This window comes from Seriola lalandi, unplaced genomic scaffold (genome assembly GCF_002814215.2).
Source record: "Seriola lalandi dorsalis isolate HSWRI2012SDOR001 ecotype SW California unplaced genomic scaffold, Sedor1 jcf7180002054795, whole genome shotgun sequence".
Taxonomy (NCBI): Eukaryota; Metazoa; Chordata; class Actinopteri; order Carangiformes; family Carangidae; genus Seriola; species Seriola lalandi.
The window spans coordinates 4,242,867-4,267,816 of NW_019525348.1; the positions used below are offsets into that span (position 1 = coordinate 4,242,867).

General features: G+C 41.9%; 1 protein-coding gene across 2 annotated transcripts in view; it reads right to left on the reverse strand.

Annotated features, from left to right (window-relative positions):
• The window catches only part of inpp5a (inositol polyphosphate-5-phosphatase A), a 137,713-nt gene that overhangs the window by 52,883 nt on the left and 59,880 nt on the right, over positions 1 to 24,950 (reverse strand). For both annotated transcript variants that reach the window (XM_023425875.2, XM_023425876.2), the window contains exons 5-6: positions 5,567 to 5,630; positions 3,439 to 3,542 (exon numbers count right to left, since the gene is read on the reverse strand). In XM_023425875.2, the coding sequence (XP_023281643.1) occupies positions 3,439 to 3,542; positions 5,567 to 5,630 (168 nt within the window). The remainder of the gene's footprint in view (positions 1 to 3,438; positions 3,543 to 5,566; positions 5,631 to 24,950) is intronic.

The following is a 24,950-nucleotide window of genomic DNA, read 5'->3' on the forward strand; positions in this document are numbered from 1 at the left end:
GGGGTGATAGAAGAGTGCCGGGCAGGGAGGGGGTGTGAGGAGGGGTTACACAAAAGCCCCGTGACAGAAATGCACTGTGAGTAATAAGTAATACACACAAACGCTGATTGATTTGAGGCCCGGTAGACAGTCACATTTATCTTTATTCCATCATCCAGGGGGGCCCATCAAATAAGAGAGGGCCTCACATCGGGTTTATATAACTGGACAACACATGTTGGTACGTGTGTGTGTGTTCTGATGTACCACAAGTACAGAGGGCAGTCTCTGTCATTGTCACCACTCATATTTTGCAGTAAACACGATGCAAGAATGTCGAGAGCTCTAAAAATCCACATGGTGAGAAGCTGAAAGCAAAACCATTTAAAACATCCTGAAAAGAGTTTTGAAGTAAACTGAAGTGTTTTTTCTGATCCTTCTGTTTTCGAGAGAATGAGTGTAGAAAGCCTTGATTTGGCTTTCATTTCAACATTATCGCCACATTTATGAGCTGCTTGCAGTCTCATGGATCACACCTGTCACCGACAACAGCATCTGTGTCACAGGTGTCTTGTCTGGTGATAAATGCAGAGAGCATTTTACAGGCAATGCCAGTTTAAATGACTTCATCTCCTTAACGTACGCATCGCATCTATGAATCACATGTGGGGCTTAAATCAAAGGAGAAAAATGTGAAGGAAGTTAACTTTCATCAGGGGCAGAACTTGAAAGTAATCACAGCCCCGTATCGGAGCTTACTACAGAGGGCACTAAAAGGCTATGAAAAGTCAATGCTTTTATGGACACGCTCATGGTGCCAAACAACAAATAGAAACTCATATGGATGTTGATCTACAGCCTGTCGCCTATTTTCTTCCTTTCTCTTTTTTCTCCGGCTGTGTAAAACAATCAATAGCAAGGGCACATTAAGGTCTGGGTCGTATACTTTATTTATATAAGGCAATGACAAATCCTTATGATGCAGTGGTTTTTGGAGGCATGTATTACCGCGCCAAACAAATAAATATATTAATGTCCACTGGGGAGATGGAGAGATTGACGGAACAACGGGAAACGACAAGCCGCCAAATCCATCACGGCGACCTTTCAAAAGAAATGCGCCTACAATTTTGTCCACTTCCTTCTTATTCAGCATTTCAATTAATGTTCCCGCTTCTCTCCCCTTCACTTACAGCTATAACTCAGGCTGGGATTACGGAAAGAACTGATGTTTTGCATACGGAGGGGTTGTCACTTAAATCAGAATCAAACTAGGAGAAGAAAGGGCCATGAGCAGAAAGTGTGAATGGAAGTGCCAATATTAGCCAAAAAGTTAAAACAAAGACACAAAAACAAAAGAGAACAAACTTTTCTCTGTTTTATATCATTGACAATTAAAAATCTTTGAGTTGGGAAATTTGAAGACATGACCTCTGTGAAACTGGTGGTCTCTACAAACAAAACAATCAATCAACTAATCTTGAAAATAATTGACAGATTAATCGAGGATTAAGATCATTGCTAGTTGCAGCCTTGCTCTGCACTCGCAATCTTACAGACACACACTTCCTGTGTCTAAACCACCATGCACCACTCAGGTGCTCTGAAATGTACTGAATGACATTTTGTTTCCGTCTTAAACACACACACTCACACAATCACACACACACACACACACACATACACCAAGCCCTCCCACCATGATGTCATCAGCATCTCAGTCAGTGACACTTTATTAATGGGTACCTGTAAAGGTAAAGACACAAGCAGGGAAACACACACATCTGTCTCCCATCAGCCACCTGAGCTGTCTGCTGTCACTCTCTCACCTTCCTGGATCACTTTCAAATCCAAGTTTTTAGTTGCACTGGAAAATGACTTATGAGCATGTAAATAAGATACCTGGCCTGTTTTGTTAACTTTAAATAATTTGGTTCAGGTATCAGGATCCAAAAACTGAGTGAGCCGGGACTTGAGCACCTGGTTCGGGACTCTGTGTGGCGTCCTGTCTGGTCCAGGATTCCTGTGTAATAGGATTCCTCAAAGCTGCAGATGGATGGCAAATCTAGGCGGTTTCATCTACTAAAAGAGGGCATAAATCACTAGCGGAGGAAGCGGAGACGAGGCAGGGGTTATCACCAGTCTGCCTCCCTCATGAGAGCTTTGCATTAAAGCATTAGTGAAATTAATTCATCTTTCATAAGAGGTTTGAGCAGTATCTGTGATCTATGATAACAACCAATTTCTCACTACGGAGGGGAGGAGCAGGAGGAGGAGGGAGACAGGAGAAAAAAAAATACTCGGCGACCCTGATAGACTACACAAATCTGCTCTTTTTAAATGGGCTAACATTATCTGGAGTGCTGCTCTCTGGAGCATCATCCCAGATTCATATCCCAGCTGGGAAAGAGGCATAAATCACCGGGCAAAACTTTTCTCATCTGCCCCCCCCCACACACACACACCATACACCATACACCTCCTTTCTCTCCACATCACTCCCCTCATCCTTCTCACAGTACGTTGTGCCAGGTTTGTTTTGTGGTTTTCTTTGCTTGTCCTGTTAAACGCAGAACAATGCTTCGCTGTAATCATTTTAAATGGCTTTGCGCCTCAATCAGTGTAATTGGTTTTAGATCATTTCTGGAATGGGAAAATGGGAAACCAGAGACGTGAGGCTGTTGGGGTGTGTGTGAATGCATATGTTTGTGTGTATGTCTAGGGTGGCTCAGGGTGGGCAGAGAGGAGGTTGGGAATGGGTGGGGGGGTCCTGCAGTGTGTGAAAGAGACGGAAATTGGGGGGAAGTGTGTGAAGGGGCCGTATCCATCTGTTTTGCATATATTTGCAGAGGCGGCCGTCGGAGCATGGTTGACAGATGAGTGGGGAGTGCAGGGATGACACACGGGCAGTCGTGCTCTTTATTACTATATCAGCACTGCTATGCTCAGCGCTCAGCCCCCCCCCCCGATGGCACACACCGCACCGAAAACCAGGAAACTGAACACAGTGGAGTGAGCAGAGAATTGCTCTGCGGGACACGGCAGACACAACGAGGACTTTCTCCGTTTCACAATTTGAATTTTTTGACTGATTTGTTTTCAAATCAGCCATGTGTCAAAGGGATTTCCTTGAAGCAGAAAAAGAATTGGACTGTAAAACAAAAGAAAAGAGACACAGGAAATGAAATGGCTTTTTAAAAATCAATAAAAAGTTGGGAAAAGGAAATTTCTATTTTGTATAAATTGTTATCTTTTTTTAATTTAATGTATCAAATTTCATGTGTCTTTATTATACATAACATTAAATTATATGCGTGGACTTCTCCTGCGTGTTCATTTGTCCTGACACACATCCACCGTCCTCTCTGCGATATCTGTCAGTCAGCGTCTCAACAGGAAGCTGTCATTAGACAACATCACCACCATCAGTCAGTCAAGTGTGTTTACCACAGAACTCACCTCAGGAAAGTAATCCTGCGGAAACTTTTCCTTCTCCAGCGAAGGTGTGCTTTCTAGTGTCTCTGAGCAGGTTTCCTTCCCCACCACCTTCTTGAATTTCTTGGCTGGAGGGGAGATGGAAGGAGGACAGACAGAGACAGATAGAGACAGAGAGGGGGAGGAGGTGGAGAGCAAGGAAGCCAGTTTAATGTTATGAACATGGCAGGTTAATTTTTGGAGACCCCATGATGTGATTGAGAATCTCCTAACACCATTAGAGCGAGCTGAGAGCAGGAGCCACCTGGCCTTCCTCAGACAACTGCCCCACCTGCTGGTCACAATGAGGAACATCGGCATTCAGCTAAAAGAAGAGTGTGAGAGGTCACAACGTGGGTAAAATTTAAAATAAAGATATGTCTCTTTTTTATCTCAGAGGAAGACTGCTGCAGTGTGTGAATACTGACTCAAGTGAATAAAGATCATATATATCCTGAGTAAAGACCTCAGAGAAGACTGAGGTAACTCTCTTGTATGAACATGATTTCAGTAAGACTTTAGAAACAGCTGCATAAGAGCCGTTTGCTGCCTATATTTCCCAACTGTAGCTCTGCTAGATTATGTATTCAAGTAAAATATTATTTACTCTGTGTTTACCATAAAATTAACATAAAATAACAAGGTTGATAAAGAACCTATTGCGAATCTGTCTGTCCTGGAAGACGGGTTCATCCTTCTTAGTCTTTCTGAGGTTTAACGTTTTATCGTTTCCTTATCTGAACTCAGCGTCTAAGGACAGACTGTGGTGTATGTTTTCAAGATTCTAAAGTCTCCCGACACAAGTTTTTAAATTGTTATGTTGGCCAACATAAATACAACTGTCCTGGCCTGACAGTGCAACACAAGCAACGTGCCTAAAAACTCCATATCAAAAGTTGATTTAATGTGTCTGGGGGAGAACTGGTGTCACTTATGGGCGCAACAACAAATAGTTTTGATACAAAATCATATGATGACAGTATCGACAAGATGACAATATTAAATCAATCTGATAATCTTTATTCTTCAGTTTAGTTTTTATCAAGAGCTGCCTTTTCTAAAAAAGTTCTTTATAAAAATTAAAGCTGCATCACTTTTTTAATTTAAGAGATTCTATTATTTGCATTTTGCACTAAAATCTATGAGAAAACGATCTTTAAAATGTATGATGAAAGTTGAAAAACACAGTTTTTACACATTTAATGCCTAAGGAGAAAAAATATGGAATTGTGTAGAGCCACAGTTTGTTTTCTGTTTGAGTGTTGTATCCGTTACACCTGCAGGCTGACTGCACTGTAGCAGGAGCCTTCATTTCTCTCTTGATGATCATCCACAGGCTTTTTCCACAGCAGAAGGAAAAGCACAGGTGTAAATACTAAAATGAATAATGGCTGAATTCCATTTAGTGGTTTCAGTTTCAGTTGTTGGTATTGTTTGCAGGGTGGCTCGCTGTCAAACCGTCATGGTTAACTGGGACACTTGAACAAAACAAAGGCATTGTTCATGTTGTTGGTGCCACCTGTGCGTTTCTTACTGTGACAGGTCTAAACATCCACGGTGAAAAAGGCCTGTTACAAAAGAAAACAAAGCTACATGGTATGTACAGTAGTTTATGTAATTCTGATTTTAAATCAAATCTTGTGTGTACAAGGGGAGTGGTCCTCTCCCCTCTCGACCCCTCCCCTGCCTTCGCCCTGTCCTTCACTGGGGTAACTGGTGCTAATGCTGACTTGGGTCTAATAGGAAGCGAGGTGCCTCCACATCTATATCCCTTCTTTAATTAGCGCGGCCGCTGGCCCCCGGGGCCCTCTGACACCGCAGGCTGATGGGACCGCTGTAACTGTCCAATAACCCGCCACACACCATTACTGTAGGCCCGAAATCTTATGAATTAAATCCTAATATTAATAAGCATTACCATTCTGTCGCGCTCCCTTTACATTATCCTCAAAGCCAATCTTAGCTCGCTGGTTTTGATGGAAGCGGGAATAGCCTGCAAATGGTTGTGTGTGATATGCAGGGGTGGGATGAGGGGGCAGGATGTGAGGATTTCATTTCAACACAGAGGTGATGATGATGTATATGAAGAAGTGTGTTGGAGGGAGGTACTCACCTTTGAAATCAAACTGGTGGATGTTTTTCAAAGACTCGTGGATAAAGTAGAAACTTCCAAGAGCCTGTAAAAGAAAAGAATGAATGAATGATTCCATACTTTTTTTTTTAAGACTTTCATTTTATGACTGGATCTGGATCCAGTCCAGATTTGCCAAATCCCTTCACAGATGAAGATTCTCCACATGAAGCAGCGGCTAAAACTCCAACATTTCCCACCATTTCTGCCAAATCTCCAACCTGTTCAGGAGCGACAATTTATCACATTGTTCTCGCGTTTCCCTGCTCATAACCTTTTCACAGTGCTGAGTGTACAAAGGACTTAATGTGAGAATGCTCCACTAATAAACTGGGCTGAAAGTATAGAGCTGCACTCTTTAACACACTCCACAGCACACTTCCCACAGCTCCGCTCAATGGGAAGCGGCAAACACTACACACCATCAACTACACAACAACAGGTGCAACGTGCTCTCCGTACAGTACACTCAGTACACCCCATTCTCCAGCTTAGAGTCTTCTAATGTGGCGAGTCAACAATTTGAGCTTTCAAAGGACACATTCAGATGGACTTTTGAATGAGCAAAGATCAACTTCAATAGGCTTAAAATCTTAATTTTCACTGTGAACAATCAGGAAACTTTCCCAGTCGCTGGACAAGCCAATCAAAGTCTGTGGGAAGAAGTACGAGTCGTGCAGAGGGGGATTTGATGCGGTTCACAGTCCACTACACTGCTTTCTGTTGCCCTCTTTACATTTAGGGCAAATGGAGGCAAAGCTCAAGCTCAATCCTCTGTGTCTTTGAGATAGCAGACCTTTGGCTCAGGATAATTCTGAGACTCCTTTTTCCCCTCAAAGAAAGGCAGAGGGTGGTGAGTAACTTTTACTATGAAGACCAGAGCCACCAAATTAAAACATAAGTGAGTAGAGTGAGGAAATCGTGGCAAAAGACAAAGAGTAAGATAAGAAATACAATGACAGAGCTAGAAGGAAGTAGATAAGACTGTACAGGGAGATAAGACTCAGGTACAGTAAAACAGGTTGAAGGGGTGTGATCAGAAGGAGGAGGAGACATCTGTGGAAGAAAAGGCCCTCGTGCAGGAGGATTTCATGTTTTCTTGCATTTTCCTATTGAGGCCGGGGGGGAGAAGCGTCTCTCCCGACACGCTGGGAGAGAGTTTGGGCCCGGCCTGGCCTCTGCATTATTTATGAGTGCCGGCGCATCTTGAGATTAAACATTTGCTGATTTGTCAAAAGCACAAACATGAGGTCCTGCCCATCTCCTTGACATATAAGTTCAGCCGACGGAAAACACTGTCGCACATTTAATTGATGAGAACAGCGGCTGGTGACCTGAACCTCCGCCGCGCTCCCCTCCCTCCGTCATTCCTTTTCCTGCTCTGACGGAGGACAGAGAAAAAAGGGGAGGGGAGAGGTGGGGGGGTGGGGGGCATATGAGAGGGGCGTTGGGCTAACACAGGACTCAAGGTCACAGCTTCCCATTGCGAGAGGACGGCTTCCAGGAAGAAGGCCCCCTTACACTTATTTGTGCTCACTTGTCTTTATGTTCTCTTTCACCTTAAAGTGCCGACAACAGACTTGGAGACAGAGATGGATAGGAAAACAGGGCGGCCGAGGGAAAACTCTGCTATTTGTCAAAATGGTGCCACTATGCTAACCGCTGCTGTTTGTGTAAATATTTCAGTGGGTAGTGAAATAAAAATGACTGTGTTGAAATATGACACGTGGGAAATTATGGGAAAAAAAAAAGATATATTTCTTTCTATTACAAATTAAATTGCAGTGCTGTATTTTCTCTGCAAAGTCAAAGCACTACTGCTGCTTGATCAACAGAAAATTAACAGACAAAAATTTTAGTCATTGATTAATGGTTTAAATAGTCAAAGATTAACTGGTTCCAGCTGCAAGGATATGAGGATGTTCTGCTTTTCTCTGTTTTACAGTATTGTAAACTGTTAATTAATTGTAAATCTTTGGGACTGTTAAATATAAAGATTTCTCCTTGGGATCTGGGAAACTGTGACGGGCATTTTTCACTACTTTCTGGCTTTTATCAAACAAAATGATCAATCGGGTAATTAAAACATACTCATATACTCAATAGATTATTGACTGCAAGGACTCCTGAATAATGATTCTCTGCACAAAATAAAAAAATATAAATAAGTGATCGATTGAACTTCACTTTCAGGCCAAACAGCCACTGTCTCTCTTGCAGTGGAAGCTGATCCCTCTATACGCCTTCAATCCCTGAGACTACTAAAAATAAAATTAATATGACATCAAACAAATCGGCATGAATCAATTTTCAAATAAATGATAAACAACTATGCTTAAGTGGCTATCCGTGTAATCGCAAAAATCTACTTAACCCTCAACCCTAATAAATATTTATTTGACATCAGGGTTCAGAGCCTCGCAGCTGCTCTGCTCCCTCTCCTCTCCTCTGCCTCCCTCCTGCACTCTTCATGAAGAAGCTATTATATTAGCAGGGCGCAATTAATCCATTTGTCTCCTTACATGACAGGCTCAAAATATTCATTAGGGCTGGACTGCGCTGACAGGCCATGCTTATCTTTTACCAGTAGCTTTACAATGGCCTGTGTCAAACGTATGTTTGTCACGTCCCTCTTTATTGATTAGCTGCCAGATTCACTTGAAATAATTAAAAGTATATTTTACATATTTATAAACCCCACTGCCACGATGGCTACTTAATTTTCCATTAGTAAAATGCAGTCTATTAAGTGCACCATGAGGGCCATGGGGGAGGTAAGGGGAAATGAGTAATCACCATAATTGTAGACAGAAAGACAATAACCGCACCATAAAAGCTTGGGTTTTATGACTCGTTCTGGCAATGCTATCTCTTATCACGAGTCATATTGGGTACACTGCTCGCAGATAAGGGCACAATGACAACGGCAACTGTGCTCGCTCTCCGTGTGCGTGTGTGAGTGTGTGTGGTCGTGCAAGTGTGTAGTTGACATTTCCAAAACCCCTGCAGATATGGGCTGAACAAGTCCCAATAGACTGGCTGGTGGAAAATAGAGACTTGAGAGCTGCAGTACATAGCCTGCATACTTTGCTCCGCTGAATGCTTTATCGATACCGAGGGCTGCAAAAATTAGTTCTGGCCGACGACGAGAAGCAGGAATTCTGTGACCTCTGAATAGATTTTCTGCGTATAATGTGAAAAATGAGCCATAAAGCAAACATAAAAGTAATAATTTTTCTTCAAGGTCTCACCTCCAATCTGTGCTAAGGGAGAGTGGCCAGTCCCAGGAGAGCTGACACATACACACTCCAGTGTCATCACGGTGTCACTGTACAACTTCAGAGGGTAATGTTCTGCTGTCCCCAGACACTAGCAAAGTGCAGGATTATGGCTTTCTGGAGCACAGCAATGAGAACATGTGTCCAATGAGTGTTTTAATAGGAAAAAATAAATGAAATGATCCGAAAGCACCACAGCAAGGGAAGCTAACTCAAACATGTTGTTAGTTTTGATCAGGACAGTATTTGTTCTATATGTGTTAAGGTTTTACAGTGTGTCTACATCAGTACTTTCAGCACAGCATTGGATGTCACGGTGTAATGTGTGTTTGTCATCTTTTGATTATTGTTCATTGTGGTAACACTATCTCGCCTACACACCTCAGGTTGACGCTTATTCTCTAGAAAAATGGGAGGAAACTACTCTAATGAAGGTTTCTGTGCTGAAAAACATCACAGCAGAAAATAAAGAGCTAAACTGAAGCTCTAACACTGAGTTTTTTTGTGTTCTTCATACTTACAGTACAGCAACAATTTTGTTGACTGATTTCTTTTGTCATTTTTTCAGCAAAAACGCCCCAAATTCCCTCTCAAATGTGAATATTTGCTGGTTTTCTTGGTCTTCTATGATATTAAATTGGATATCTCTTGGTTTGGAACATTGATCTGACAAAAACAAGCAGTTTGAAAAGTCATTTTGGGGTCTGGGAAAATATTGTGGGAATTTTTTTACTATTTTCTAACATTTTATATACCAGAGTATTAATAAATTTAATTTAATAAGTTAACTTATTAAGAGAAAATTAAATATTTAAAATGTAAAAACTTATTTAATAATTTATTAACTTACATAATAAGTTACTAACTTTTTTGCCTGACAGTCTGACTGCTGGTTTTTCTTAAGCTGAGATCTCAGCAACAACTTGCTGAGTGCAGTGTTATTGATACAGATAAGAATCATGGCCAAAGCTACGAAAATTATACTTGAGTTGTCATAAACTGTCATTATCCTTTAGCAGCACTTATCTTTAAAGTGATACTTGAACTGTAATCACAGTTATCTCTGTGTGTGTGGGCTACAAGTCTCATTACAGGCACCTCAGAGAAATATCCCCTCTGGGTTTTTGGTGGCATCTTGCTTCTACAGCAGAGACAAAATAGGCTGTTTTCCAGTTTATTTCTCATCTGTCAAATCACAAGTGATGCCACACTTTCACATAAACCTGCGCTTAAAAACATCACCAAAAAAAAAACCTCAAAAATGTACACACACACACGCACACTCACACTCACACTCACACTCACACTCACACACACACACACACACACACACACACACACACACACACACACACACACACACACACAGTCTTATTGGAAAGGTCAATCAGATATGCTGTCATGAAGAAATGGTGTTGCAATACATCAGAAATACATGCTATGTCAAAACAGCTTAGAGCAGGAGGCAGAGACATAAGCTCTGACTAATAGCTACATAATATCCTCATTAGTCACTTAAGACCTGCATTCATACATGGCCAAACTCTAAACATACTCCAAATCAAAGTGTGAAGGGTGAATCCTTCAGCAGACAATAGAGCAGCACACTATGTGCTCTGACGACAGCTGCTGAATGCAAGAATCCACATATCTATTTCAAGATCAGCCCTCCATGTCCCAGCAAGGGACCCATTGATATGCAGGATCCCGGGCTAAAAGAGCACCTTCACAGGAGCCTCTCTGCACAAATCTCCAATACTGCACAAACAGCCTGTTTGTCATCCCCGGCAAGGAAAACACCCCAGCACAAAAGTGAGCAGCATCAATAGAGATGGCTTGCTTTTTCAGCACAGAGATGGAGAAGCCTTAGTATTTTCTACCCCTCCTGAGCCCACCGCCCACCCCGGGCTGCCATATGTGTTTGCCAAGGCCTTCTCCCAGTGCCATTGATTGAGTATTCAGAGTATTGAGCCACAGTGTCTATTATTCATCGGCTGCCTGGAAGGCCTGACTGGATACACAGACAAAACTCTCATTAAAACTTCCTCTGTCACTTCCTGTGATTTGAAAGCGGCCTGTGTGTTGGAGCCATCCGTCACGTCCTGAAGGAGCTCTTGTCTCTGGGGTGTGAGTGTGTATGTGTGTGTGTGTGTGTGTGTGTGTGTGTGTGTGTGTGTGTGTGTGTGTGTGTGTGTGTGTGTGTTTGGGGGCATAGGTAAGGTTAGGACAGAGGAAAGAAATTAGACTGTTCAAAGATATACTAGAAGGAAACATGTTCACATAAATTTACTTATTTATTTCACAGTAATTAAGATTTAAATTAAGCTCACTCTCCTTAATGCTCTTCCACAGGCCCCATGAGAGACCTCATGAGCAAACCTTGCAAGAAAATTGGTTTACATGGCAAAGCAGGACTAGTATTGATCTCTTGCAATTAAAACAGGAAAGATCAGATCAGGAGCAGATCCTCCATTTGGATTCACTGACAGGCCACCTGAACCTCATTGTGACTGGTGGATATGGTCAGATGATGATTTACACTGAGCTGCTTTAATAATATTTGAGTCTCTAATGTATGATTAAAAATCAACAACTACACAAGCAGATGTGAAAGGCTGCATTGGTCACTTGAAAGGAAACAGTTAAATAGAAAAGCAAACTGAAAATAAATTTTCATGTCAGCCCATCAAATATTTGTTAAGATATTTCAACTTGGACTGAATTGGTGGCGCCTATTGCCATTCCTGGATCCATAAACGGAAACCACTGTATTTGCTACATTTCCCCATACTCATACTCCATCCATTTATCTATGCTTTATTCCACGTAAACCCCCCACTGCTGTATGGATCAGTTATAATACCTGTATTTTATTTAGCTTTGGACTGTGAGGGCTTTTGGCAGAGTGTTTCCGGGCTTCCACTTCATTATTCTAAAATCTCCCAGAATGCAGAGCGACGTGCGCTCATGATTGATCTCAAAACCACTGATTTTATTTTCTTTTGAAGAAAATATTATGGATGGGTCTAAACAAGGCATAATTGGCCAAACCCACGGCAGCGCCTGACCTGCCAACAATCCAGACCCACTCCCAAGGTTGGCTGCCTCCCTGGGAAATATTGTGCATTAATTTCATTTAGTCTCCCCTCCAACATTCAATGGTAGAAGTTAATTAAATTGCTTGTCCATTGTGTTCATCCACTTACAAAGTTAATGATATTGTGCCGGAGAATTAAAGAGCGTTTTATAAAGCGCACGGGATGGGAGCTGGCAGGCACTACATTGCCCAGTTGAACCCTGTCAGTCGGCGGGCTTCTGGACCCCCTAATTAGCGGTGAAATGGATGCTTCCATCTGCCAATTTCCTGCCACGCTCATCAGTCGTGCAGTCGCTCCCCTAACCTGCCCGGCAGAGGGGTCTAAAGCAATAAAACCATCACAGCAATGACATTCAACAACAAAAAAATAAATAAATAAAAGTGAATAAGCGTATACATGATATGACTCAGACTTTAAAAGAGCTTCTGTATAATGCTCAGGCTTTCTTTTTGCTGTAGACCACATCATTGGCTTCTTCAGCATAATTCAGATGGAAGACTTTGATAACTTTGTTACAAATATCCCATACACACAGTAATAGCACCTCATTTCTATTTTCAGAGAGGCTGGTTTAAATAAATGTCTTCTGATAAAGCAATAAGAAAGAAATGTGGTGGAGCAGATTTTGCTGTATACTTATAGGAAAGGTAGATCACTCCAGACCTAATTAAAGAATAACAATCTAAATTCACTTCAATGCAGGATTTCTGCACAACCCACAATTTCCATTAAGGTAGCAGTGCCCTGTTCTGAAAGAATGATTAATGCTCATATATATTCCAGCTGCGTATTTACTAATACCATGTTGCTACCCCAGCAGCTTTTAACGAGGACATAAAAACTGAGGATCAAAGTAAATGGGATTACACCTGTGGGGCCTGTGCTGCTGTTGACCTCTTAATGAGACTGGGCAAAATGGTACTTTGCATGGCAGAACACTCTGTATGAATTCATGGTTAAAATAAATTAAATGGAGGCATGGTGAGGGCATTTTGTTTGGAACTCAACACAGCTGCACCTCACACACGACCTGCAGGCTCAAAAGTAGAAGCCAGTTGTGGTGCTGGTTAGTCAGATCAGATCAGATCAGGTAACAAAAAGCAGATGTTCGACAAATAATTAAAGGTATTTGTTCTTTAAGGGGCAATTCACCAATATTACACACGAAGTTCAGTTCATTAAAAAAATAGCCCTGGTGATGTCATAATCTTGGGGTGAGACTTCAAAATCTATAACATAAAGCCTGTGTTACAAACTGGAGGTGGGGGCATTTAGGAGGTGGTGAAGGTCTAATGCTGAATCCTCACAATATTGGCAGAATGGGGGGAACACGAAAAAAAACACCCCTTAGTGCTAACCTTGTAGTCACACCAGAGAAACACCCTAAATGAGCTACTTCTGTTGTGTTATGCAGGTGCAGCAGTTTGTTATCAAGAGAAACCAGATACAAACAAACAGTGTATATCTGCTATAAAATGAACTGATGGATTGTATTAGTGCTAATATTGGGTGTTGTTTTGATGTAACGAGAGGTAGAGCATTTGCAGCCATTCTGCTGACAGCCTGTTGACATGTGTGTAGTTCTTTTCACCATGTGGGAGATATCACTGGTGTCAGAAATTCCTGACGCCTCTGACCTGGAATTAGACGTCAGAGGCTTTTCCCACTCGGCAGCTCGTAATTGTGGTTTAAACAATATGAGCTGAATGTGGCATAATAACAGAAGCTATTGAGTTGCATTGAGGGAAGTGTAGAACTCAGAATACTGCTACTACTACAGCTTTGATTTTGACCTGTTTTTAAAAGAAAGTCTCTTTGTGAGTCTCCCAGCTTCGAGGAAGCAAAATACTGAATCACCTGGTACCCCTTTATCCTTGAGCCCAGTCTTTTACCCAGAATCTAAACTTAACCTGAACAACAATTTAAAGTGAAATCACAGTTTTAAGAAAAGAATATCTTCAGTTCACATTGTTTAGTAGTACTAACAGTAGTGTTAGAATGACTTGAGGCTGAGCAGACAGCTGTAGACTATAGTTATTGACGAAGAGGACCATATACACAAGTTTCCACCATTATTTTTAAACTGTCAATTCATATTTTTTTCATATTATCTTATTTAATCAAACAATCTTATCAAAACTTATCTAAAAAGGTCTAAAGTCACACTAATTTAAATGAACTTTAACTGTTGTCAAATGTTGCACACTGCACATTAAAAGGTTGTGACTGGTGGGAGATATTTTTTAAGTTTAGATACAACAATTTCAAGACAACTAAAAATCTAAAACAATTGACATGTTTATTGTATGATGGTTATGTGGAAACATGTGGTATAACACCAGCAAAGAGACACTGAGGTCAGACTGGAATAGTTTATATAAGCCTCTGGCAATAGACATTCTCCCTGCATGTAATGACAGACTTAAACAAATGCAATATTCTTAGAAAATCTTTTACAAGCTGCAGTTAATGTTACCTCATCTACATTATATTTAACAATATACTTTCAATGCCTAAAGATGTGATTAGAACCTTGCGTGCATATGTGTATGTATATATAATCTCCAGAGTTTAAGAGTGTTTTAACCTAATTAGAGAGCAATGTCAAAGGCGGCTGTTGTGTCTCATGCGCTGGTGAATTGCTGTTGACTACAGCACTTTACAAAGCAAGCAGAGCACTTTTAAGGTCACTAAACCCCATGATTTACACAAAGCAATGCTAAGATTGTTCTGTAACTTCATAATAAAGCCCAGGTCAAAAACACTGCAGTGTACAATTTAATCAAGACACCAGAACAACTAGAACTAAAACAGGATGCAATGCTCATTCAGTGACAAACAGTGAAGAGCAATATGTGGGACAATTATAGCTCTAAAGGGAAATTTTACAATGTCTGTCCCTGCTAACAAGGTCAACGTCTCAACCATGAGTGTATCAGACGTCTGCAATTGGACATGAAAAAGACCTTTCTTCTTTTTTCACAGGAAAATAATCTTTTGAAAGCAATCTTCAAATAAACCATTGATCCTGGAGGCCAAGCATGGTAAATGTCCACTTTTTTTTAAATAACTATGCTGTCTCGGCTCAACAAAATCATCGCTTTTTAAAGGGGATGTGAAGATGATGAATATTTACCTCATTAGATTGTCCCCACAGATGAAAAATCAAAGTTTGAACAATTGAGGTATCCATTAGTAATTAAAGTGACATTACCTCCTCTCTGTTTTCTCAGGCCGCCGCTTGGTTGCCAGAGCCATTATTCAATCGTTTCGGATGCTGGGGGATAAAATGCCTTTAATATACTTATGCTCATTAATGTAAATCATATTTGGCTATGGATGTCCAATAATCAAAAAGAATATTTCAGCTTGTAATTCCCTGTCTGTAAGAGTATTCCCATTAGGGGAAGAGGCCCATGCAAATGACAGGTCTTTGAGATCATTGATTTTTTTCCATTTCTGCATTTTGGAAAGGCTGCTAATGTTGTCATGGACTGTTCATCAATCTATATTATTATCTGATTTAATATTGCGCCTATTCATGTGGCCTCATTTGTGAAGGAACTGATTGAATTAGGATCATACAGGCTGTAGGGAAAATGGAAGCAATATAATATTATCTGATCACCGCGGTTGAATGAAGACTGTAAAGAAGTTTGAAAAGTTTTTTATATTGACTGAATGCACAACTTGTTTACCAGCCTTTTCTTTTATTCTAAACATGTTACTGCATCTGTAGAGGTGACACACATGTGCACACAGACATGTCAACATCTGGATTAGGGTGGCCAGTGACACAAGCAACTTTCGATGTCAAATAATCTGTATTGAGCAAACTCCACTCTCCCTAAGGACGCTGGGATAGCTGTCAGAGAGGTGATGTCAGCTGGAAAAGTAATCAGTCAGCTTCTGTCCAGAGGCAGCTTTGATTCTGTCCCTGTCCCACACTGCCTGCGGCTGGAACATGTGGCCTTGTAGTGACAAAGTGGCATCCTTGGCTGCCCAGTGAGATACAGCTCTATTGCAGGATCCCATAATGAAATATATTAGTTTGCTGCATCTTAGTGGCATTACTTTGTCACATGTGAGAAGAATTTATCAGGAAGGTCTCCATTTCTCTGCATCAAGAGCCCTTCCTCCTCCCTTACTACAAACACAACTCTTCCTAAATGAAGGCAACATCGTCTAGATCATGAGCCATCGTGTGAAACATCTATAAAATATGACAGCTTCCGCGGCACAGGGACAATCGATGGCGGTCTACAATATCTCCTTTGGCCCGCAGAGACTAGGGAGCACTACTCTGAAGATCAGGACGAGAAGTCGCACCATCAGAGGAGAGGGTTCAGTTTTGAGGTCACACTCAGAAAAATAATTTTTTCCCCCTCGATGTATAAAAAAATAAGCAGCTTTCTGTCTGTGTGCTGTCTGGGTATGAGCAGAGGCGTTCTTGGAACACAACAGTGACCACAGGACCGTGAAGCTTTAGAGGAGTCTGCAAAAACACACGCAGCGGCTCGTCTCAGGCTAAGACGCCCGTCCGGTGGCTCTTTGTGGCCTTCTTTGTCTTTATGTAAAAACCGATGCTCGCCAATGATGTGTTATGTAAAATTCCCAGAGGCTTGATTTAAATGGTTGGATATCCTCCATGCTAGCTTAGTTATACTCCAGTGCATCGCCCCTAAGAGCACATGGACGCTGCATGAAAAGCAAATGTAAATGCAGCCTCAGCTTCTTAGATAACAAGAAATTATGTCATGGGTTTTTTCCCTCTTATTGTATTATTATAATAATAAATAAAAAAGAGCGAACAACGGAGGACTTTTCTTACGCAGATGTTTCTTTTTATCTGTACAATCGCAGCATCCGGCCTTTCCCGTGGCCCCTCTTAAAAGACAGCTTTAAGATGTGAGTGAGCAGAGGTCCTGTGCCAGGGGCAAGAGTGGCAGCAAACCCACGTCTGCTCTCCTGTAAATATCACACACTCAGAAATGTGGGAAGAAAAGAGGATTTGGAGGGGCCCATGCAGGTCTGCAACAAGTCTCCTGGGCCGCCCCTTTGAGAGCTCGACAGATGACCAGGTGGTACTGAATTGTATTTCGTTGAGTCACGTGTAAGAAGAGAATACACAATGTACAGTACATCTGTTACATCTGAGAACAAATCAAACTCAATGCTAGACATGTGTTTGGCTTTGCAGGAGCCGTCATTAAGGTTTAGCAGAGCGGCGGCTGTGCGCAAACAACGACAACAAACTACAGCAGAAGTAGTTTTCCCTCTCACCTGTACGTTTTGTTGAGGTGAGATGTAGGTAAATGACTTAATGATACTTTATTAGTGCATGTAGGGTTAATTGTAAAGCGCATTTTTATAAAACTGGATCTTTATGTGGAACTCCTTAACCACAGAACTCAAAATGGGATCAATTTAAACCCAGAAGTAAACAATTTTTAAAGAGGGATCAGACATGTAGTCCTGAATGATCCCTTTGCTTTTAACTTTTGGTAAATACTTAAGTTTGATGATATTTTTATTGCATTACTGTTTATATATTACATGTTTTTTGTATTGTAAATTGTGTTTTTTTGTTTAAAGGTCTATTTCAGGAGTGTGCTTTGAAAGCTGAGCCATGTATTTGTTACTGCCATAGAAGCAAACATTAAATAAATAAAAATGTGAACAGGCTGCATGGGGTAGACTTGTCTAGAGTTACAGTGACACACTTCAGCTACTTTTATTAGCTAGCTTTGTTCGCTGGTATGCAATGTAGCAACTGAAAAAAGATAGCTATTATCACATAGTGTCAGTAATTAGTATCACGTCAGCTCTAACTACCGCTAGCTGACGTGATACTGATTACTCACAATTTTTTTTCTTTTTTGTGAAAATCACATACTTCAGTCATACAAATATAATTTTCTGCTCTAATTCGTACTCACGTTTGTTGACTTGTCAAGTGGTTTGTTCAGAGGAGTGGGTCTCTTGCCCTTTGTCATGTCCCTCCCGTGGAAGCTAAAAAAAAAAACTGTTGCCTGTGTCTTTTTAAATAAATCTTGCTAACCTGACTTGATAGCCTTAGCTAAGCTAATTAATTCTTAAGTCAATCACATTCACAGACCTTTTTACCCAACAGACATTCTGACTTTTTTAAGCAGGAAAAGCACAGGTGGACGTAATGATGTTAACGAGTGCAACAGTGCAACCTGGCAATTAATGTGAGTAGTTACACCTGTGTCTGACAAAGTAAAACACCAAAATGCTGGGAAGAAAAAGATGTATTTAATTTTAGTGTTACACCCCATTTCTACCCCAGGTCATGTCCGGTCATGTGTGCCCCCAGAGGGCTTGGACCCTCGTCTGAGAACCCCTAGTTTAGACTGTCCCAACCCACTTTTGCTCCAGTAAGGCCACTAGACGTCATGCTATGACAGTTGAACGCACCTTGTTAGATCCTCTATATTAACAACTATACATACATTTCTTTACGCTCCTTCCACAGATTTAAACTCCTTAATTCCTAAAGATACAGACGCAATAAACAGAGACAAGAAGATTCAGGTTTGTGCAGCTCAGAATTCAGAGAAATGCTTAATTTCCAGCAGGCCAAAGGATGCTTTGAAAAGTGCTTTTTTTTCCTTTTCAGAAATGCAATTAGGCTGTTAAAATTAAGAGCTTGAATTTTACTGAAAGAGCATAACATCCAATCTAATTAGAGGGCTCTTTAATGAGTTGGTAATTAGCTACAGCATGGTGCACACAGGGTGCCATTGTGGCTTGAACTTGTGCAGGGACCCTGCTGACTGGAGCACCCTTTGTGTTAGATTGGTTCCCACTTGGGAAGCATTACTCTCTGAAATATGGTTATGTTTTGCTTTATACCTTTATAAGACACCACTTGGATATATGCTCGGGGTCAGGCAGAGGTTTGGACTGCTCATCCGGTTTACTGTGTAACTTTCAGAAAAGAAGAAAAATGCAGCAAAGTTTAAAGTGTTACATGAAGTGAAAGGTTCAGATTAAAGTCTCGAATGAATTCTCATGAAGAGCAAATCCATCTTATGCTTTCAAGCTGCTGTCAGGACAAGAAACAGAACATGCAACATAAAACAAGGGCAACAAACCCAACCAACATTGGGGTGAGTGAGTGTAGTCAATAAATGGGCCTATATATTTACTTGGTCAATCATAGGAGATGCATTTCAGTGTGTGCATGAAACAACACGGACAATACATCATAAGCTATTGCACACTCCGCCCTCAAACAAACGCACAGTAAGTTTCATCAGGCAGCCTCTGACAGTCCCATAGCTGCATGTTGCCTTTTGCCAGCACCGCCCCTCATCTGCTGAAGCCCGTCTACCTCTGACCTCCAGAACCTCGCAGCAACTACATTAATTTTCCCAACAAAAATCAATCGGCCGAGGAATGGGAGAAGGAGGGAGGCCCTCGTTATTACACGGGGCATGGACACACCCTTTGACTGGGAGTGTACGGCTGTTTTTATAGGTAATAGTTTAACAGGGGGTGGTTGCTAGGGGGACAAAGGGATTGCTCATTTCCCCTGACCCCGGAGATGAGTCATTCCAAATAAACTTACATGTGCCCCATCTAATATCATTAGAAAATTAGGCCTTAAGACAATTTTGGGGTTATTTGATGTGAATTTGTTCTCTGTTAATCACAAGGGGGGAAGCATATGAGACTAATTTGTTTGAAAAGATGGCACTGGAGTGTTGAGGTTTGAAAAGCAAAAATAATGCATTCAGTCAAGGGCAAGAGATGGAGAAGAGAAGGGCATATGACTGCAAATTTCCAGCCATGTGGCCGTTTCATTTTTGTTTGTCTATTTATATGCTGGCTAACCGAACAGACTCGCAAACATTCCCCAAAATCAGATTAGGAAATTATGAGCCCTATCATTAACCAGCTGTGTCAGTCTAGAGCTTCAGCTTCCTCTTTCCTAATGAAAAGCAAGTAAAAAATGATTTAATAATGCAACAAATGTGCTTTATGAGCTATTAATATGTAGTACATAACATAAACATGACAAAGATATTGGCTACACATTTAAAGATCTGAATAAACTGTCCACGGTGGGCAGAGTATAGAGTTATGACAGTTAAAGAGGAAAGGCAGGCACTGCATGGAGAGCTTGCTATGCCATTACTCTGACAGGGAGCGGGGGATCATCAGCCCAGGGAGGGAGGTGGAGTGACTGAGTGTGTGTGTTTAAAATGGCCTATGTGTTTAAAATGTGCTGCACAATACCTGCTAATTCTATTAAGTGCTTCTGTGGTGTGGCTGTGTGGTTATGGGTTGATGTAAATGGACGGCTGGTTGACTAAACAATGCAACAGCATTAGAATAAGGTGATTGGATAACAGAGTGGAGTAGAAGGCCTGAGCCCAGCCACCCCGGGCCTTGCCAAGTCCATTACGCGTATTGGAGACATCTTGATATCCGTCATGCGGAGTTGCCAGCCAAGACAGAGGAGGTTGTTGTTTTGTTTAGCTTTCATTGTCAAGATAGCTTGCACCTCCCGACATCCAGGTGTAGGTAATGCAATCAAATGAGGACCTCGAAAACAACCCCCCCACCACCACCACCACCACCACCACCACCACCACCACTACCTCTTTCAATCTACTCTGGCACTTTTAGGACGTTTTAGGAAACGCTGCTAGTCAACTGGCTCAAGGACAAGCACAGACTGGAGTTCTGTTTTGACTTTGCCACAAATCCATCACTGTCTGATTTCATGATGTGAACAAGGGCGGTCACTTTGTATTTGAAATAAGAATTTCAGATATTCGTTTGCATGTGAGAAAACATTAAATATTTAAACTGTCATGACCTGTCTGGATTCAAATTTTACAGTCACCTTGTGGCGCAGCAGCGGTTGTTCGTAAAATTCACCATCAGCTTGATCGATTCCGAGTCCTGTTGACCCTTCAGTAAACTAAGATAATCAGGAAAAATGAAGTGATCGACACATCTGAGAGGCAGTGCGTGGACGTGTTTTGGGTTCTTTACCATAGATGGTAAAATGACCAACTAAAGATGAGGCTGTGTGCCAACACAGATGTATTGAAAATATGAGATCTTTAATGTGTACCTGTTTCCATAAACCATTTCTGAGGCTGCAGAGAGCATGAAGAAACAAGAGAGTTCAAATTGGAAGATGAGAGCAGGACAAGGGCTCTGGCTACACCTGAACCAAACCTTAACAACTCATAATATACTGTATGAAGGCTGATAACGTTACCACCACAATTGGCATTAGTTGTGGGTTGTCCGATATGTCTATATACATTTTTCATTGTTCAACTATCTTTTGCTATTTTTGCAGTTTCTTTTTTTTGTTTGTTTTTGCATTTTTGCTTTATGGCAGTATTGGATTTTTAACTGATGTTTGCATCATTCTGATATTTATGAAGTATTTAATTTGCTGGATTAAATAAAAATATTTCTGCTAAAATTAGTTTATCTGTTGTTTTCTAGTGAATGCATTATAACCACAATCAATATTGAAACGATGATATAAAATGACATATAACATGATAAAGGATTGCATCCTGATTGTCCATCCCTAGAATGTAGAATATGTAACGTACTGTATGTATGACTGGTTCAAAAAGGCAGTTGTTGACAGACGAAAGCAAAATGTAGAGGTAGTCTGACTGTACTCATAAAAAATCAACAGCTACTGTAAGACTCAATATATCATCTGCTGAATTCTCCAAACACTGTAAAATCATTTCACCTGGTTGGCATATTTGAAATTCAATATCAAATATTTGAAATGGGTTAAGAAAAGCCATTTTACATTCATTAAATTAAAATAGTTTAGAAAAAAGACGATCATTCAAAAGTTTCTCGCTGCACGTGATGAGACCACATCTTTGATAACTGTTGCTCCATTCACACACGAAAAAGAGAAATTCCTGTGTCTGCTCACAACCCCAGCTTTGTTCTGACTGGGCCCTCGCTCCAGGAGCCAGTCATTAAAGGCACTTGTGTGGAGTGTGATTGTTTGAGTGTGTTCATTGGAGACAGGTGTCACGAGGTTGTTTCTACTTCTGTAATTACTCCACAACACAGCACTTAACCACAGGAGCCACAGGCTTTCTTCAAACTGGGAGGAAATTGCCTGGATTTAATGTAACGATTCCCACCCTCGATATTAACCAGCTGTGCGTGACACTGAGCTCGGGCGAGGAGATCAATCCCCCAGGAAAGTGTCATCTTCTTCAGACAGGCCAGTGAGCCAGGATGAGAGGGAGAATCACGGACCGGCACTTCCACCACTGGGGAGATGTTTAGATTAGAGGCTGGCGGCTCCCTGCAGGTGTCTCACCTCTGCTCCCTCTTCCACCACCACCCTCCCTCCCCATGCTCCTCCCTCCTTTCTGTACATGATACCTGGCATGGGGCAAGGTGCTCCCAGAGGAGGGAGGGGATATATATATACACTTAGGCGGGAGAAAGGTCAGGCGGGCTGAATGTGGCAGGCAAACAGGCAGTGGGGGTCTGGGGGCCTGGGGATGAATCACAGGAGAATTGGTGCATGGCAGTGAATGAATAACCCGCCATGGCTCCCCAAACCCCATTATTTCCCTCCTTCTCCAGTGGGGCCTGAAATTCATGTCTGCGCATGCTGCCAGTTCATTAGGGGGAGGATGTCATTCCTCTTCTGGCTGCAGCAGGACAGGCCAGGCGGGCCCCAGGAGGACTGGGCCCTGTTTAATTCCACATCAACCGCTCCACTGAGGGCCTTAATCTCTGCTTGTGTGATCAATACTATATCAGTGTAAATTAAAATGACAATTTTAAAGTAATTAAGCCCGTTAATGCTCGATTCAAATGTCATTATTTGCCTGAGGAGAAGCAGAGGGTGGCTGGATGTGTATAGTTTTTTTTTTTTTTTTTTTCTTTTTGGAGAGGAGGGTAAATTACGAGCCATGTCCACAGTGACAGGTAAAACGCTTTAACTGGCACAGCCTGATGTTGCCACTGCAGCCACCAAAAAGAAGGGCTTAACAAAAGCAGATTAACTCTCCACCCCTGCCGGCCCACAGACCTCTCCAATTTCAGAGGAGGATAACCCAATTGCTGAAATCTGATTTGTACAACCAAACCCAATTATGGCCATATTAGATGAGAAGTGGCAGGGAGAGAACGCTTTGCCGAGGGAGGCAGGAAAAATAGAGCGGGTGGAAGGGGTGGGAGAGGGTGCTGGGGAAAAAAAAACGTTACACAATAAAAATGCACTTAACTATAGAATGAAGCCCAGCAGTAATTGTGTGATTCGATTATTTTTGTCTCCCTCCTCACTCGGCTTTTGAAAGGCTATTTAGAGTCATTGTTAGAGTGAAATAAATGAGGCCTCGCGTTAACCTTGTCCCCTTGTATGTGTGTGTGTGCATGTGTGTGTCTGTGTGTGTCATGTCTCATGTGAAGCAAGGTGATGTGTAAGTGAAAAGGAAATGAAATGATCACATTGTTGGTTGTTATTATGACAGGCTCACAGCCCATAGCCGGCGACCCTCCACTCCTTTTAGACCCAGATGCACCAATTACACCCAGGCACTCCGGTCAGGGGCCACACGGGGCACAGACAACCACAGCTTCCTACTGCAACTGGAGCCTTACAGAGATGGCACCTAACATCATTAAGAATCAGCTGCACTTTCCACTTTCTGCATCTTCGTTTTCCCCATTTTCTCTAACACATACGCTGAGTCCAAACGACAAAGAAACACAGGACAATTCCATTAACTGTCACTGGTGACTAGCTGTCCATCCAGTGAGGCCCCGAGTCAGTCTAGTGAAGCAGCTAACAGAATTTCCCTCTGCGGGAAATGCCCATCTCTCACAATTAGCAGCTAACGTGTCGACAAAACAAGAGGAAGAGCAGTGATTAAAAGGAAGCCATTAGCACAGTGGATCACATCAGACACGGATGTGTCAGCAAAAGAAGCGGACAGCTGTCACTCCACGGGATAATTCTGTAATGCTGTTGTCACTGTTGTTGAACCACCTGGGTGACAGTCAGAGGAAATCGCCCGGAGCTGTAGTTATTTGGCAGCTCCACGGCAAATGTCCCACAGCGGTGCGATCCCCTCAGATGAATGTTGAGAATAATCTGAGAGCTAATTATTATTAATGTGCACCATATTTATCATACACGATCGGCATTTAGGACGTAGGTGCAGGTTTAGAAGCATTTCGTCAACAATCAGAAAGATGCAGAAAACGTCAGATGTCTTTTCTCTGAAGCAAGTGAACACTGTGCACTGTGAGCTATTAAATCCATAAAATGTAACTGACTTCATCGCACAGTCTGCAACACTTCAGCACAAAACCTGAGCTGTGTCCTCAGTGATGCAGCTCCATGAATTATTAAATACATGCCAATAGTGAACAGATAGAAAGCATCCCTTCTGAAAAACAAGGACAACCTGTGGGTATTTAATTAGCAGGGTGGTGTGCTCATATGCATGCCTGATCATGCAGGGTAAAGGACACCCAGGGGCCTTTCAGGGGGCCGGAGAAAAGCTTGGCATTGTATTGGTTTGCATCCAAGCTGTCCGATCCATCATGCTGTCTGTTGACTGGTGTTTGCAGAGCTAGCCCTTATTAATTATCAGCTCATTTGGAGAGGACGGGGTGTTAAGGGTGTGTGTGAGCGTGGGCGGTAGGTGGTAGGTCCTCTTTGATCAATGGAGGCTATCGCCCTGACAGAACTCTGCTGAGGGTGATTAAGGTCAATTTGTCCTGGCACACTGGATGTTTCCTCCAGGAGAAGATGAGTGGATGCTCCTGGGATGGAGGTGTGGGAGATGAGTGTGTTAGCTGTAGACAGCTGATCCACTTCACTGTATCCTATTGGCAAGCGCTGGTGATAGCATTAGTGATTAGTTTTCAAACTAAAGGCTTAAACACATGTAGCTAAATAGGAGATTAAAGGCACTAAAATCCCTTCTTCAC